A 16,568-nucleotide genomic window follows, 5' to 3' on the forward strand; every position below is an offset into this window, starting at 1 on the left:
GGTCCTATCATAGAAGCGACGCGAGCAGGACTTGAACCTGCGCGGGCAGAGCCCAATAGATTTCTAGTCTATCGCCTTAACCACTCGGCCATCGCGTCTCGATATCATGGTAAAGATCCATTTGAACAAGTCCGCATTTTACCTATAAAGCAATCCTTGTAATTCCGCCAAATAAAGGTAAATTGCGAGAGTCCGAAATGGGTGACGACTTGACTGAGAAAGATCGACCAGCAGCAGATCTTCGCAGCATTTTCATTCGCGTCGCGTCTTTCCGTCGTTTGGCAGCTGCATATAGTCGAACACTATGCAGGATGTGACGGATACGACAAGCTCCGACTCGGCAGAAGCCTTACTTCTTGCGTTGAGCAGTCCTGGTCAATGCACGGGCGCGCTGTCAATGCGAATTCGTGCGTTCCTTGCTCCAGCACTGCAGCACGGTGATGTGTCGGGGCTATCAAGCACAGCTGGTGGAGGGTCTGCAACAAGGATACCAAAACGTCGGGGCACTGGAAGCAAGGTCACAGTTGGAACTACGACCACCCGCGCATCATTAATGCAGCCGCTTGAAACGATAGCGGCTCGACTAGGACCGTTTGCCATGAAAGTTCTTAACCAAGCTGTCAGAATGCTGACTGCGTGTGCAAACGAAAAGAATGCCAACAAGGTATCATCCACGCGGTCCGTTCCGGCAAAGCCTGCAGAGGTATCACCTGCAACGTGTGCACCAGTTCGAAAGACCAAAACGGCCACAAAGACACGTCCCCGGTTTGACTCTACGGCGACAACAAAGGCTGGAAGAACGACAATGGCTGACAGAAACGGCGTAAATTTGACAGTGGAGCAATGCCTCGCTGACTGCTCAGAGTGCTCTCTGGAGGCATTGAGTATTCTCCAAAGATACCTCACACTCAACTCTTTGGATCTTGAGAAGGTGGCCTGCAACATAGCCTCACGACTAGTGGATCTTGGAGAGGTTCGTATTTGAATGACACTCGGCGCCTGCGAGTTCTGTTCCTCATAATTTTCTCAATAGCTTGATCGTGGATTGAAGCTGCTCATGTACATACATCGCCGACTTTGGATAGAAAACTGCACATCTCCATCAACAACTCCGTCACTAAATGGGCGGAGACGGCCAGCTGCCTCTACACGAGGGAGAAAGTTGGGCACCACGATCGAGTCCCGTTTTCTGAAAAGTGCAAAGGGGCAAAGCTCCAGTAGCAGTAAAACTAACTGCAATAGAGAAGGAAAAGAACCGAGAAAGGGGTCCATATCAGAGTCGCTTTTACAGCTGCCATCTATATGCTCTCCGGACTCGTGTTCCGCTCGACTGTCGCTAGGTCTAATGTGCATGACTGTTGCACTGAAATGCTGGCTACTGGATCAGGCAAACAGAAATGCAATCGTAAGTACAAAGCTTTTATTCAGCAGGTAATGGGCTAGCAACTTCCTATCTGTAACTTGACATGGCATGGTTAAGGTAACGGAACAGCTGCTAATGAAGCCCTTCGGAATATATTCATTGTGTAAATTGCTCAAGACGATGGATGAAGTTAATGGCGCCAAGAGCTCTGAGAATGTGTTCCGCCTTTTATACAGAACTTCGCTCAACGAGAACGGTAAGGGACACAGTGCCGTACGTTCTACATAGTCCACTCTTTAATCACATATCGATATGCAGAGTGGGATCCTCAAGCGGCATTGAATCTGCGAAAATTGGCGCTTGCTTTTTATGTGGAATCTTCTGGCGTCACGTACGCCAACTTTGCGGAGCAAGTTTTCAAATTTGGGATGGCGTTTGAGCACGCGGGAAAGTCGTTGGGTAATTGGGGCAGGATTTTCCAGTGAAGTTCATGCGGGTCACTAAATCTGCATATGACCGCAGATGCAAATCAGAGGGCCGCTGCTCTATTAGACTTTTACATCGCATCGCTGGATCTCGCCGAGAAACTACTGGAAACGGGGCAGCGACCCCAACTGGCTTCTTGCAAGTGGTGCGATCATTGTGTTTATGTTGCGAAAAAGGTATGGCCAAAGGAGCTGCACCTTCCGTCCTTCCGGAAAGCTCAATTTTATTTAGATGAATCGAGCGGATATTGTGACACGAACGCTGAAGCACGCGCGGATGGTCATGAAAGCAACGGATGATCGCATTTCAACTGATATTGCATCGTGCGCGTTTTTGACGTTTAACAGATTAGAGGCGCTGGCGTTGAAGTTCACTGGTGCTGGTGAGGATGCTGGTGTGATATATTATGTTTCCGTTTAAATGACGCGTTCTCATGTAGTTTTCCCTTAGTGGTCAGACAGAGCGATCCCGAGGAAGCATATGCAGCGGCGGATGAGTTGGAATCTAGTCTGAGAGAACTTACCAAAACCCTGCAAGTTGGAGAATGTGCAGAAGGGACCGCACAGACGGTTCAACATTTTATTCGGTCAATCGATACTGTGGTTAAAATGTCTGGGGAAATCGCTAGCAAACCTGATTTTGATGAGAACAGTCTGATCCAGAAATTGGAGACACGGTGTTGGAGGCCAGTATTTATGGGTCTTGTTCAACTGAACGAAATATTGCAGACGAAGGTGGGGGTTGACTTCCAGTTTTAAACAGGTCAGGTCGTGTCCGTTTTTTAACGATATTTCAATCAGAATGCGGAAAGTGGAACAGTCTCGGACGCGGACCTCCGGAAACTGGTACCTGGCATTGTCGCCTGTTTCAATACGTTAGGGCGGATCGATAGTGGATGTGGTTTGCAAGGAAAGGGCCCTTTCCTGGATCATCTGAAAGCAGCGGCCGCGCTTTCAGCAAAACACGCATTCGAGGAAGGTCTCAGATCAACCGCAAATACCTGCTACTTCCTTGGCGGCATATTCTATAAAGAGAAGCACTGGGAGATGGCTGGGACACTCTTTAGCCTCTCATGCGACGTTCTTGGTAACTACCTGGACGGGGTGACGGAATCGCATAAAACGACAAGTGCCGAAGTCCAACTGCAGGTTTCCAAGCGATATGAGCTCTGCTCCATATGTTACAGTATGCTACATGATTATGAGGTATGATTTGCTATATGCTCATTAAAAACGCTCTGCTGCGCTTGACTGATTGTGACGCTGGTTGTAGACTTCGCTGATGTTCATCAAGAAAGCTATATTGCAGCTTCTGTCGCTCCCCGTCGTGGAATCAGCCGAAGACTCTGCACCTCCTGATCCGGCTTTACTCAGACTGGTTGATCGCTACGTGAAAACCAGAACGCCAAGTCGTCCTTATATCCCTCTCATGGAATTCGTCGGCGGATCCGATTCTCCTGGTCAAATGGAAAAAGTAATCCCCTTAGCGGAATATGAATTGAAGCTATTACAGGGGATCGAAGGCAATCCCGGAATATATTCAGGACAAACACGACTTATTGATGGACTTTTGGATTGGTATCAAGAACAATCCTTCCCGATACGTCGTTCCAGGTCAGCATCGATGATTTCATTACGATTGCATGATTATTTTCCTCAGTCATAACTCGCCTATCCACCAGAATGCTCCTCGAGAAGGCCGAAGTTCTGCGAACATGTGATATTGAATCAATAGGCAGTGTATCCGATGCTGAAGCTTTATGCAAAGCTGCCATAGAGCTCTTAAAAGCATCGGTGTGTAGAACGCTATTGTTTGTTGGATGACGTCGACCATTGTAGACTCATGAGCAATGGGTTTTTCTCGGAAGAGATGTAATGACAGTTACGGCAATGATCGGGATCGAATCAATGAATGTGACAACGACCTAGCGCTGGCGTATTCTTATTTAGGGATGTGTATGAACGATCAGGACCGGTATCAAGTCAAACCTTTCACCATTGCTTTGCAAATATGGAAGAGATTACTGGTTCGCGTTCCACAGTACACTTATAGTACGTTCAAGTGAAAACCATCAGTTATGAGGGAATTGTCCTGCTCACTGTTGTGCTCCACTCGAATAGACGCCAAACCAGGACCGAAAAAGCCAAAAGCCAGCGCCTTTTTCGCGGACTTACGCGCAACGTACCACCACATTCGTATGGTTCTTTCAGTTGATAGTTTGCCTCCGAATCCCGCTCACCGCGCAGACATTTATCTTATATAGGGAGGTTAACCGATTACTTTGAAATGTTGAACCAACCTCTCAATCGCATCTTGTGCGGACGCCTGCTTCTTCGGTTGACGACGTTGCTGAGAGATACCGATGATTTACGAAAAGGTACATTGCACCGGGCTGGCAAGAGAAGACACAGAATTGAACTTGACTTCTTACGCATTTGCTCTTCGGTCAGAGGCCGCCACGTTATACGGTGAAATTGGGTTCGCCTATATTCTTCTCGGATATACCGGTCAAGCGGGAGTTGCCTTGGCTCATGGGCGAATGTTGGTGGACTCTGGCCAATGTACTACCGAAGGGTCCACATTTTGGCAACTTTGCTACTCATTCTACTTATGTTGCATTGGCAATCAAAGCAAAAGGTTGGCTGTATTGTGCCGTTTGCATCTTCAACCCTGTCAAACTTATATTAGCTGCACCCTAATATAACAGCGAGACAACTTTCAAAAAGGTGAAACCTCCTCAACCGTCATCTCAGAAGGATGGACGTCGCCATGTCGTTTTTGGCACCTTTTCGCGGAGTGTCCACACCTCGTTGCCGGCGTTTGCATTCTTTGTGCACGCATACATATGTTTTGGATCGGTACGTGTTGAATGACAGTATAGCAACTAGAAAGAATGGCAGGGCTGAAATGTGTCATTGTAGGGAAGTCTGGCTGGGGCAATCGCAGATGCAGAGAGATGCCTTCGGCTGTTGAGCAAAGAAGTGAAATCGTTGAAGTCTCGATCGGAAGGCTTGTCCGAAATCACCAATGCAATGAGTACTCTCAGTCTGACGGGGTCTCAAAAAGGTTCCAAAGCCGAGGCGCTCTACGGAAAAATTCTGTGCTCTGCGCAATGGCATTTTGTGCATGTGAGTATTCGTGGCGGCCATTCCAATGCAGTGACCCAACTAACGGTGTCCTCCGGCTTTCCTTACAGCGCTTCTTAAGCTGTTACATGTGGTTGGGACAACTATACGTCCGGCAAGGTTCGGTAATGGAAGCCGAACATTTCTATCGCGAAGGATTAGAACTTGCAACCCTGGTCCACTCCCAAATCTTCATGAGCGCATTCTTGCTTGGCCTGGCCGAAGTTGACTATCGTTGCTATCGCTTAACTGAGTCTGCACAGCAGATTGACACAGCGGTGGAATGCCAGGAAAACGTAACGTGGCGTTCGCATCCTCCTGGCTCCGATCTTACCAAATGTTGAACACTCTACATCTACAGGTGTCGCCGGATGTGACAGTACGAGATGTTGTCCAGTCGAAGATACATAAAGGGGATCAGCAGCTTCGTGGAGAGGAGTACGACGAAGCCCTAAACTGCTTTTTAGAAGCAGAGATACTATTGGATGAGGCGATGACCGATGCGGTCATTACAAATCTCGAGGAAAAGGACTTGCGGTAATTGGCACACGAAAGATAAATCAGAATGTTTATCTGAATTAACATTCATGACTAAAACTCAGTGGTACGGAGACACCGCGGGAAAGGAAAATCATACATCTTTCACCCGCGAAGCGGAAGGCTCTCAGTTCGTCGCGACTTGCTCAAGAAAGTATGACTGCAGCCGCCCTTCGTGTTTCGCGTAGGGTCCTCACAATTGATTTTTCAGAGTCTGATATTCAGTATGAATGCGCTGTACTATCGGAAAAGAAAGTCGAAATCATATCCCGTATTGGTAAGACCTGGATTCGTCACAGTGACATTCTGACGTTAACCACGGAGCTCCCGCTAGGTTGGGCTCTCTGTAAACAAGGAAAGCTGGAGACGTCCGAGAAGAAACTGATGAGTGCTGATGACTTCCTCCATAGAGGCCTGGGACAGGTGATATTACATTTCGTTGTTCCCGTGTCCTGTGCAAATCTCATCATTGTTTTGTGTAGGCGGAATACACCGGTGCTCTAGCCAAAGTTAAACTTCAAAAGCTATTGCAAGCTTTACGGACTAATCCGTTGTTTACCATGTTTTCTGATTCTGGTTGGTTAACGCAGACTATCATTGTGTGACATGACTGGCATTGCTAACTCGATTTATTGTTCAGCTTTCTCGCTGCCCTGGTGCGTCTCAAAGCGAGTTACCACAAGTTCCTCCAGGCAAACCAAAGCATTCAAAGCTGCGGTGGCAGTCCAGCGAACCATCGCACAAGTACAGGAGTTATTTAAAGAAGCCTTTGCCTCTGTTTATCCGTACGGTTCTCCTCAACTGTGCCATGAGATATCTCACGGGCTGGCACTCTTGAATGTGATGCGGGCTTACCTGACTGGCGGTACCGATGATTCGGACGCATCGGACTTGGCACTCTCTTCAGCATTGTATTTAGGTGAGACTAACGTTTGACACTGCGCAGGGGCAGCATTGGATTAATTATTTTTGGTAAAAGAGCTGTCAAAAGGATTGACGTCAAGACGTGAAATGCTTGCATCCGTACGTGATAAACTATTGCGACGATCGGGCCAGTCATCTTGGCCTGTCCCCATGAGCGAGATTCGTGCTTCCATCACAGATGGTGAAGTGGGATCAGCCGCAACAGAAAATATTGCAGAAGAATGCACTCATGGTTCGACGATGACTATATCTGAGTTTCGTGATGACATCATAAACGCTCTTCCCGAGGATTGGATAGTCTGCTCGTTGTCCGTGGATTTGGAAAGAGAGGACATGTACCTAACCCGATTAGAAAAGGGCTCATCTCCGGTTGTGGTTCGCTTGCCATTAAAACGGCAAGCAATGAGGGAAGGAGAAGACAATGGTTTGCTATATGGGGAGGTCATCGGTGAGCTTCAGGACATTCTGACAGCAAGTAATGCAACAACCGAGAACGCGGATGCATATGTCACAAGGGAGGACAAAGCCGAATGGTGGAAGAAGCGAAAGGAGTTGGACCAGCGCCTGAAGGCTTTACTCGAGGAGATAGAACTTGTTTGGTTGGGGGCGTTCAGAGTATGTTTTGCGATCTGGCAATGACAGATGGTGTTTTGCGCTAACAAGCTGAAAACAGGGACTACTGATTACAGACGAGTACGACTCACCTTCATGCACTGATGTTCTGTTGGAATTCAAAGAAAAAGTTGAGAAGATCATTTTCAAAGCGGTGTCAACTAAAGCTGGAAGGGGGAAGCGAGCTAGCGTCTTACCCATTGATTCTGACCTTTGCCGGATGCTGCTACGGCTTGGACCGGATCCATCGCCTGACGACATTGAAGATGCTCTATTTCATTTGATGGACGCCTATCAGTACAGTGGAACAAACGTTGATTATGACGAGCTGAACATTGACTTGGTAAGTGCTGGGCCAAGAATCCTGCTCATATCAAGAACTGTCGTGGTAATTTGTTTTGGTTAGATGGAATCTGATATGAGGGATGCTCTTGTCGCGTTCCACGAGACATATCAAAACGTCATGGGCAACACTTCGGCTCGAAACAAGCCGTCACGCCATTTGATTCTGATACCCGACAAGCATCTACACATGATTCCATGGGAGAGCTTACCTGTTCTTCGAAATCGACCTGTATGCCGGCTACCATCTATTTTCTTTTTGCAAAACATCCTTTTGCAATTGAAGAAGCAAAACCTTGTCGTAGACCCGCAAAAGACATACTACCTGCTGAATCCCAGTCAAGATCTGGTTCGCACTCAGGAACAGTTTCAGGAAATGGTGACAAGGTAAGGAATCAGGTTAAGGCTGTTTCTACATTGGGAGGCGCCGCTGATGACTGTTGATTGGTTATAGTCAGGAAGGGTGGTCAGGATTAATCTCCCGCGCTCCAAGCGAGGATGATTGGGCGAGTGCGTTATCAAGCAAAGATCTATTCATGTACGTGCTGCTTATCACATTATTATGGCGACTAAATCTAATGGACAACTTCAGCTATTTTGGCCACGGCGGAGGCGAGCAATATATACGAGGCCATCGTGTACGAGAACTGGATAGGTGTGCAGTAACTCTATTATTGGGTTGTAGCAGTGGATGTTTACGTCCAGCTGGTGAATTCGATCCACATGGAACACCATTGAACTACATATTAGGGGGAAGGCAAGTGCATTGGCGTAAGATTTGATGCCCATGCGACGCTGATCTGACATCTACTTGCAGCCAAGCCATTGTTGCAAACCTTTGGGACGTAACCGATCGCGATCTGGACCGGTTTAGCTGTGCCATGTTCGAGAAATGGGGCTTGGTCACGTCAAGAGAAACAGGTCATATTGACCGCTCATCAATTGCAGAAGCTGTGACGACATCTAGAGATGTCTGCACCCTGAAGTACTTGACGGGAGCAGCGCCAGTGGTCTACGGAGTGCCGGTGTACTTGAAGAGATGAGGTGATATATTGGTTGCACTTAAATAGATGATTCTGTAAATCTAGGTAAATATATAAGACACTAATAGAAGCTATACCAAAGAAAGTCATAAGGTTTACTGAAGGATGCCTGTAACGCAGGTTGTGCTTCTTTTTGAAAAACACTCAGCAAGAGGACAGTACTCTTCAGGGGTACTTTGAATAACAATGGAGTGCCAACCCTACATACTCAATGAGCAGAAAAGCAACATCGCAGAATCACATATATTGCAACTGTACAAATATATCAAAAAATCCCAATAATAAAATGACCGAAACAGATCATCAACGGCCGTACTGCAAGTATAAGCGCGTAAGCCAAGGTACGACTACGTTTGAAGTCCACATCACTAACCTTCTGAAACTCCCACTCCCTATTATCCAATGGACACACTTGACGAGCTTTTAGCCATCTCGAGATGCAGTGGAAATGGAAGGCATGCTAGATCGGATAAGGGTTCAATCAAAATCTGGGACCAGTGCTTGCACAAAATCAGGATAGCACGTACATTACAAATGCCCCACGCGACGGTACACTCTTCACTTGTCGCAGAAGCTTGATTTGCTTGACATTCTATGCCTGTTGATGGAGATAATTAAGTTAGTAGTCATTTAGCATTTGGGAAAGAACGTAATCTTCCACGCACAGAGGTCCATGATATGGTTTCGGCAAATGGCGCAGTTATCAACCACAATATCTACATTGAACCAATGAGGGATGATATGTATGATAAATGTCATACGAGCTATCGCTTACCCCAAGCCCAGAGTGCAACAGCATTCCACTACACGGCGGAGAAAGATTATTAGGCGAGTCAGTTGTTCGCGTTCGTTGACAAAACGACGTGCCCTCTCGTCCAGCACTCGCTGTCGGATCCGCAACGACTCTTGAACCTGCCCCCATAACTTAGCTGGTACTGACCTTTTTAACTTCAAATCTCTTCTTCCCGCCAGAGACATCCTTTCCCTTTCCCTTGGCTACTTTGGAAACGGCAGTGTCTTCACTCACATCCATCACCTCGTCCACGTCTGCCGGCGTAGCCATTTTGAAAGAGAACGGATTTATAAAGAAGTCTCTTGTTCAGCTGTGGGCAATCTCTGGCGACCGTGAGATGGCAAACGATAGAGTTGGAGGCAGCATTGCAGTGAGTGCATAACGATCCGAAGAGCCACGCACCAGCCATCCAGCTGTGGCGTCGTGGCGGAGCATCCGAAAATGAGTCAAACCAGCGCTGCTTGTGTGTGTCTTTGTTGAGGTGGATCGTAAACTTCTACTCAAAAAGTGCGAGAATAAGCAGGTACGATACACCCGCATAACTCGAAGTAATGAGCTAGCGCGGAGAGGATGCAGTGTGGACAATTGGGATCTTGCATGAGTGGCAGATAGTCTTCGGCGGCGTTGACACAACATGATCTAACGTTCCATCTAGGTTATTTTATCATACCGATAAAGTAATACCATGGCTGCCACCGACAATTACGAGATGGCTGTAGATCTGGATCCCGGAGCGGATGAAATGGTGGTTGATGATGGTAAGGCCATTTTCACTCAAGTGACGTGCGTGACCAACTGCTCAACTGCTTTGTGGATCTCTCTAGTCCCAAGAGACGATACAGATCGCCTCAAATCTAATGCTACGAAACGAAAGGGTCGTGGATTCTCGGAAAGGCGTGCTGGTAGGATGACTGGATTTCGAGCTCTATAAACAAGTGGCGCTAAAGTCGGGTCTGGTAGGTGGAGTCGACAATGACGAATTTACTTCTGGGCGGTTCGAATCCTTGGAAGACACTGCCACGGGACAAGCACAAAGATGTAAGTATATAGTCAGCATCGCAAACTGGGGGCTATACAGCTCACTGCTTCCCAGCTGTTGAGGGGTGGATTGTGTTGATAACGGGTGTACATGAGGAGGCCAACGAAGAAGATGTCTCAGAAAAGTGCGCTGAATATGGCGAAATTAAGAACCTGCATCTCAATCTTGATCGTCGAACGGGTTACGTCAAGGTATGCCTTGGAATTCTGTGGAGGTACTTGGAAACGGTATATAAACACGACCATTTAGGGTTACGCATTGGTTGAGTACGAGACATTCAAGGAGGCCAAAGCTGCCATTGATGGGCTTAACGGCAGTACACTATTGGATCAAGTTATCAAGGCCGATTTTGCATTTGTTCGTGGGGCAAGTGCTAGCACAAGCGTTCAAGAGCGGGACACTAGGTAAGACTTCCGCCGTCATGTACGATCCACATGGTGTTTTAATTATATTACTTTCCTAGGCGGCATCGTCGTGGTGGTGATCGTAGAGATGAACGTCGCCGATAAGTTGTAATGGTAGTTGCACGCATGCGAGGCTGGGGCGGAACCTACCCAATTGTAGCATAGTTTGTATGGCCCGCTTTTGATCGCTACCTTTAAGGAGAGTCTTTGTGTGGTAAATGAATGATCGGTACTACTAAAGGTGACGCACACGAGCAGGGCGGCTCTTCTAGGTCATTCTTTTTTGGCTGGAGGGCTGATGCCGCGGCGAGTGTTTTGAAGGAATTATATTTCATCCCTCTCCAATAGACTGTGCTACTATACGTGCAGTTCCTTGTCATATGCGTGAAACTGCTTCAGTTTGACCTATCGTAGGTAAGCATCTACAAATTTGTGATTGTAGCAGCACATCACTTCATAAGACGACTGTCCAAGCTGTGGGTGTTCTCACTATGGACGATGGGAACAGGTGAGATACTGTTCCTAAGGACGATTGCAGGTTTTACTTACGCGAGCATGTCTTCAAACTTGTCAACTTCTGCCATGGTTTGAGCAGCTTCAGAATTCGGATCCACATAGCCTTTGTTGCGCAATTCTTCTTTATAAAGCTCCGAAACATGATGTTTGGCTGCTCCCAGAAAAGCAGCCGGGTCGCCGCGTCTGAGAGAAGATGGATTAGAATAAGCGGCTACAAAGGCTGAAACTGACCGTACTCTCTGTTCAATTCAATTGCTTGAGAAAAGGCCAAGGCGGCATCAGAATCTTTCGGAATCGTGCCCCCGTGCTTGCGAGCCTCTTGGCTATAAATTCTGCTCGCGAGATGCTTGGCCATGGTTGGAATGTCCGAGGTGGACAAGACTTCTTTTTTATTGGAAATAGCTGGTCGTGGACAATTATCAAGGTTCGATAGTGGAAGCAGATACTTGTTTCTAACAAGACAAGATACGTACGGTCTTCGTTGTGTAAAAGACTCTCCATGCGGTCTGGCCGAGTGAATGGTGGTTCTTTCGCTAAAACTTTTTCATAAGTCGGCACCACATTTCTGATACTCTTGTTGGGATTATTGCTTGCAGCACTCATGACGCAAAATGAAGCAGAGATTCCACTAGCTTGAACCAGGAAAATAGATTTATGGGGACCAACAGCTATAATAATAGGCAGCAGTCGTGAACCTGAGGGCATTTTCATTACGGCGAACCGACGATGACGAGACAAAAACTTGGTCGCGCAACTAAGCCACGAAGACCATGCTCATCAGGACAGTTTGCAGTTTGGCGGACAAGAATCCAAGGAAATTAGATACTGTCTTACGCTTGCATACTAGCCTGGACCAACAGCAACAGCGTCTAACGGTATCAATGGGATTGCTCCGTTTAGTTGAGATCTGATATGTAGACTGTCGCTCAAACCAATCTATGTGATGCTGATAGGTATGCTCATTACAAACGCCATTCAACGTGCGCCTTCACTCGGCTGTCCTGCAGCTCTTCCCATTATCTACATCTGGTACATTTCGTATTTCCCTTTGGACTTGATAAAAGTCGCTGAATGTCCACTTTCATCTCGACCCAGCTGAAACGTTGTGATAATGGAACCATTGATTGGAACCGGTGCGATTTGCTAATAATCGAACGGTCCGCTCTTGTAACGATGTCATTTGCACTTACAAACTGAACTGAGAATAACCCATTAAGTGCGTCTTCCCCGCATTGTAGTCCCAGCCGCCAAGTACCAGGAAGCATGTCTGGGGCTTTTCGGCGGCGGGGCAACAGGTTTGATGGTCGCGATAGTCCTCTCCCTCAGTCCAGGACGACGACGACAAGGAAAGGCAGGAGCTACAAATGGTCCTTTTCCCTTTTCGTCTTGGGACTTGGGACTCTGATATTAGCTTGGAAAGCACTCTTTAAACTCGATGCCGTAGCTGGACCACCTGAGAGCGTCCCCGTGGAGCGAGAAACGGCCCGTGCTGAAGTTCTCGTTGCCGAAGTGCAACCTCTGTCTTCGCCGACCATCACAAACCTGCCTTCAACGGCGTTGCAGAAAGTGCAGAAGGTCAGCCACGCAACAAATGACGCTGTGGAGACTGCAACAGTGACAAATAGACTGCCGACAAACAAGAAGTTTGAAAAGGATAATCCTGTCAGTACTACGGTGGTGTATACGACACCGTCCGTTGATCATGCACAGAAGCAGGTGGCGCATGCAAATGCCACGGAGCTCAATCAAAAGGCAGAACTTGACGACAAGCGTTCCCAGCAACAGGGCGATATGGTTAATCAAGCACGTTTGAGTAGCAACGTCAATCAGACGCTTTCGGAGGACGATCGCAAATGGCTGGAATCACAAGTGGAATATGAGCTGGACGATGACGCAGCTCAGCAGGCCCGCTTGGAAGAAAATAAGAAGAATGGTTAGCATCTATGTTTTGCAGAATGATGGACCATTGGATGTTGACGATGTATTTCATTACTTGCAGCAGAGAAGAAGAAGAAGCTGGCGCATGTTAACAAGAAGGACAATACAGCTGCCTATATATTCCCTACCTTACCGTCCTCTTCAGTATGGTGTTATGGGGAAGACCGTGCATCCCGTATCTGCCGCTTTCGCAATCTCTGCTATCTTCCCTCAGAAAAGCAGTGGTTCATCACGCAAACCAATCGTACCATTCAGTCCAATGTCCCTTTGCACCGTTTCGCTGACGGTCTCCTAGAGCTCTCCACCGTAGAGGGTCACACACTATTCCGCTTCAATTTTGTTGAAGTCAGTCCGTACAACCCGCGCTTTAGAAATCTACCTGTGCGATATGAAGAGAAGCTCCACTTTATGTTTTCTCGCTTGCATCCGAACAACATCATGCACAACTTGCACGATGACGTATTGGGAATGTATTTTGTTCTTAAGGAATTCGTCGGAAGAGGATCTCAGCGACTGGGCATGCCTTTCTCACTGGATACACACCGTGTCTTGATTTACGATGGTTACGGGGCATCCCAGGCGACGCGGCCATTCCAGTATCTATCGAGTAAGCCGCTGCGCTTCAGAGCCTATCTTGATCAAGATGAAGATATCGTTACCTGTTTCCGGGATATCGTACTTGGTAATAGCAAGCAAACAACCTGGTATCAGTACGGATTTGAAGAACCTCAGGGACCAATACGAAACAAGACGCCGAATGGCATGCTTATTAGGGAGGTGTCAGAGTGGTTTACCAGGAGAATGGGCTTGTCATTAGGGGAAGATGAACAGTACGATAAAGATTCGGGCAAGTCAGAGGCAACTGCTAATAACGCCCCTGCTGAGCCCGTTGCGTCAGTGGACTTTCCAGAAACGGATTTAATCGTTATCATGGGCCGCCGGAGCAATCGCCTCATCTTGAATGAACGACAATTGAAATCTGCGCTAGCAGCTGCATTCAACCTTAAAGTGCAGGTTGTGACAAACGAAAAACACAGTTTTGAAGAGCAGGTGGCATTTATGCGCCGTGCTCGGGTCGTGGTGGGTACGTCGCCTTGGCCGATAAAGAACCACCGCCGCCTCTGCTGTTGCTTACCCCACGTTCTTTCCTAGGTATGCATGGCAGCATCTTAGTCATGGCTATGTTTTGCAGAAGGGGAACAGTTTTGCTGGAGATGTTTCCTTTTGGTGTCCCAAGTGAAAATTACACCCCGTATCGGACCATGGCTGATCTGCCGGGTATGGCGTTGGTATATCGAGCATGGGAGGTACGTTATGACAAACATTTGTTCCCTTTCAGCAGGTTGCAGTTGGCAGAAACAGCTTAATTATTCAATTCCTTTCAGGCGTCAGTCGAGTCTGAATGTGTCCCTCATCCTGAAAATCATCCCTTACTTGGAGGCATCGAACATCTGCCTTCAGACAAACAAGTGCTAGTGCGTGAGATGAAACGTGTCCCAAAGCACATTTGCTGTGACAATCCTTTCTGGTTGTATAGGATTTACCAAGACACACGGGTGAACATTACAGAGGTTATATCACTCATTGAGTCTGGTCTTCAGGAATCCAGAGGGCTTCTTTCTACCGTGCGGGTCACAAATTGGGAAGAAACTGAACTGCTTCCACCGCCCGTGAAGGGGATCGAATGTCTGGATGGTCCCACCCGCGATCCTGGCGAATTATGGGTCAAATGGGCACTGCCTTGGACCGGAGCCGCAGTGGATCAATGGAATGTGCTTATTTCAGTTCCTGACGATGAACAAAGAGGGAGCGAACACTGGGTCCCAGGAGATAAACCAGCTTTGTCAGTCAAAGGATTCAAAGCAGGTCAGCGTTTGAGGGTTTTCATCCGGCCAGTGGTAGGCTCTTTTACTGGTGAATGGAGCAAAGGTCGGTGTATTGTTTAGAAACGGCACATAGATATCTTGTGACATAATAGAATGCAGTTATTTAAGCAAGGGGATTAACGAGCGCCCACCTAAATGCCAACGCAGGAGCGGATACTTAATTTTACTCCCGTTGCCATGCACCTGGCACATCATGCAGGTTAAAACTGAAACTGTTACATCTCATTCTGGCAAGCATGAGTTTTATCATTAATCTGTAACTCCCTTATTGTTAACAGATTATCAATCCGTTCAATTAGTATGGCTCTACATGAAATGAACTTTGGATGAGCTGATTTTCATAACGTTCGGATTTGTCGTTCAGTCAGTCTTTCTCATGCAAAAACATTCACATGTGAAGCAAGAGTTGAAAGGTCAAGCCATGCGAATAATGTACACAGTCAACTGATGCTCCTCTTGACCAGTTCACAAAGTGTGTCGTAGTCACTCTTTCTTCCCAACAAAGACAATCTCGCTTACTGTTGGATTTACTGCTCCACAATAGTTGTCGTTGACACATCCATATCGTTCATTACCAGTATGCAGAATGCGCCCATCACTCCACAATATCCAATGACATGCGTGCAGCAGACTTCTCAAATTGCCACGGAAAAGTTTTTGCGCTCCGCTTCCGGTGGCTTTGCAGTGTTTGGGAGACAAAAACAAATTAAGGTTTTAAAGCTCTCCGAAATTGCTCCATGCGTTGAGACGCGGATGCGGCCATATTCGACCATCCGCATAAGCAATCTGTCATCTTGTATATCAGCTATTTAACGAGCGAAAGGTTGCTTCCTCCCCTTCTTTCAGATTAACAGCCACTGTCAATACTCTAAAACCCACCAACAGTTGACTATGACGACCGCCAAGCCCTTTGACATCGTTGCCGCCGCGCGCAAGGATCAGCTCAAGATGCGTGACTTTTATCTAGGCCTGTTCAAAGGCGTCCACTCTGATGAAGTCATCCTCGAAGCTGCCAAGACTTTTGCCCCTAATTTCAAAGCAATTTATTTTTGGGGAGACGTCGTGGACGGGGCTGGCTGGATCGAAAAGACAAAGTGGATGCGCGAAAATTGTCCGCAGGACAGTACCCAAAAGTGTATCGAGTTGCAGTACGAGGTCGTGTGGCAGACTGAGGACCATTGTCAACTCTTTTTCAAGGAAAGTTGGGGTGGTGAGGGTCAAGATGGGGTTCTTGTCACTGATTCGACGGCGGTGTACAGGAGGGACGCTTCAAAGCCAGACGGTGTCGCTTTGCTGTACTACCAAGAGACAAAGGTAGACGCAGAGACCACCATGAAAATGTGTTAGCTAGTTGGGTAGCTAGCTGACTTGAATCATATTCCATATACCGATTGCTGCTGTTCTTGTAAATATATGCTCCATATCTAGTTGTCATGTCCCTAAAGGTTGCGTGACTTGTTCGACTCCTTTTGCTCAATTGTTCTGCCTGATATCTTGTTCCTATTAGAGTAAGCGCTTCATTTTGGGGGGAAACTGACACCAGCTCACAGGAATTAGAAA

General features: G+C 47.3%; 5 protein-coding genes and 1 non-coding gene across 6 annotated transcripts; 4 read left to right on the forward strand and 2 right to left on the reverse strand.

Annotated features, from left to right (window-relative positions):
- Positions 1-16: 16 nt before the first annotated feature.
- SPPG_10048 lies at positions 17-98 on the reverse strand. The gene has a single exon. It is a non-coding gene; the product is annotated as a tRNA-Ser (tRNA).
- A 136-nt stretch (positions 99-234) lies between these two features.
- SPPG_02321 (separase) lies at positions 235-8,514 on the forward strand. Its single transcript, XM_016750613.1, has 29 exons — positions 235-973; positions 1,034-1,405; positions 1,481-1,619; positions 1,682-1,822; positions 1,886-2,025; positions 2,081-2,231; positions 2,300-2,583; positions 2,650-3,054; positions 3,122-3,462; positions 3,531-3,642; positions 3,717-3,900; positions 3,970-4,044; positions 4,113-4,226; positions 4,300-4,486; positions 4,557-4,707; positions 4,771-4,977; positions 5,046-5,270; positions 5,336-5,511; positions 5,577-5,665; positions 5,723-5,788; positions 5,846-5,934; positions 5,994-6,087; positions 6,152-6,430; positions 6,491-7,050; positions 7,109-7,390; positions 7,454-7,776; positions 7,844-7,927; positions 7,982-8,146; positions 8,207-8,514. Exons 1-29 carry the CDS (start codon positions 305-307, stop codon positions 8,430-8,432), a joined length of 6,330 nt encoding a protein of 2,109 aa, XP_016611310.1. The 5' UTR covers positions 235-304; the 3' UTR covers positions 8,433-8,514.
- Positions 8,515-8,556: 42 nt separating this feature from the next.
- On the reverse strand, positions 8,557-9,573 carry SPPG_02322 (RING-box protein 1). The gene is made up of 6 exons (XM_016750614.1): positions 9,373-9,573; positions 9,208-9,235; positions 9,098-9,148; positions 8,960-9,030; positions 8,806-8,892; positions 8,557-8,747 (listed from the first exon to the last, which is right to left on the reverse strand). Exons 1-6 carry the CDS (start codon positions 9,493-9,495, stop codon positions 8,736-8,738), a joined length of 372 nt encoding a protein of 123 aa, XP_016611311.1. The 5' UTR covers positions 9,496-9,573; the 3' UTR covers positions 8,557-8,735.
- Positions 9,574-9,711: 138 nt separating this feature from the next.
- Positions 9,712-11,036, forward strand: SPPG_02323 (uncharacterized protein). Its single transcript, XM_016750615.1, has 7 exons — positions 9,712-9,748; positions 9,881-9,983; positions 10,050-10,127; positions 10,186-10,263; positions 10,319-10,455; positions 10,514-10,668; positions 10,728-11,036. The coding sequence occupies exons 2-7, from the start codon at positions 9,911-9,913 to the stop codon at positions 10,771-10,773; spliced, it is 567 nt and encodes a 188-aa protein (XP_016611312.1). The 5' UTR covers positions 9,712-9,748; positions 9,881-9,910; the 3' UTR covers positions 10,774-11,036.
- Positions 11,037-12,376: 1,340 nt separating this feature from the next.
- On the forward strand, positions 12,377-15,124 carry SPPG_02325 (uncharacterized protein). Its single transcript, XM_016750616.1, has 4 exons — positions 12,377-13,117; positions 13,184-14,206; positions 14,275-14,429; positions 14,508-15,124. Exons 1-4 carry the CDS (start codon positions 12,448-12,450, stop codon positions 15,066-15,068), a joined length of 2,409 nt encoding a protein of 802 aa, XP_016611313.1. The 5' UTR covers positions 12,377-12,447; the 3' UTR covers positions 15,069-15,124.
- A 648-nt stretch (positions 15,125-15,772) lies between these two features.
- Positions 15,773-16,448, forward strand: SPPG_02326 (uncharacterized protein). The gene has a single exon (XM_016750617.1). The coding sequence runs from the start codon at positions 15,900-15,902 to the stop codon at positions 16,353-16,355; it is 456 nt and encodes a 151-aa protein (XP_016611314.1). The 5' UTR covers positions 15,773-15,899; the 3' UTR covers positions 16,356-16,448.
- The last annotated feature ends 120 nt before the right edge of the window (positions 16,449-16,568 follow it).

Source organism: Spizellomyces punctatus, assembly GCF_000182565.1.
Source record: "Spizellomyces punctatus DAOM BR117 chromosome Unknown supercont1.3, whole genome shotgun sequence".
Taxonomy (NCBI): Eukaryota; Fungi; Chytridiomycota; class Chytridiomycetes; order Spizellomycetales; family Spizellomycetaceae; genus Spizellomyces; species Spizellomyces punctatus.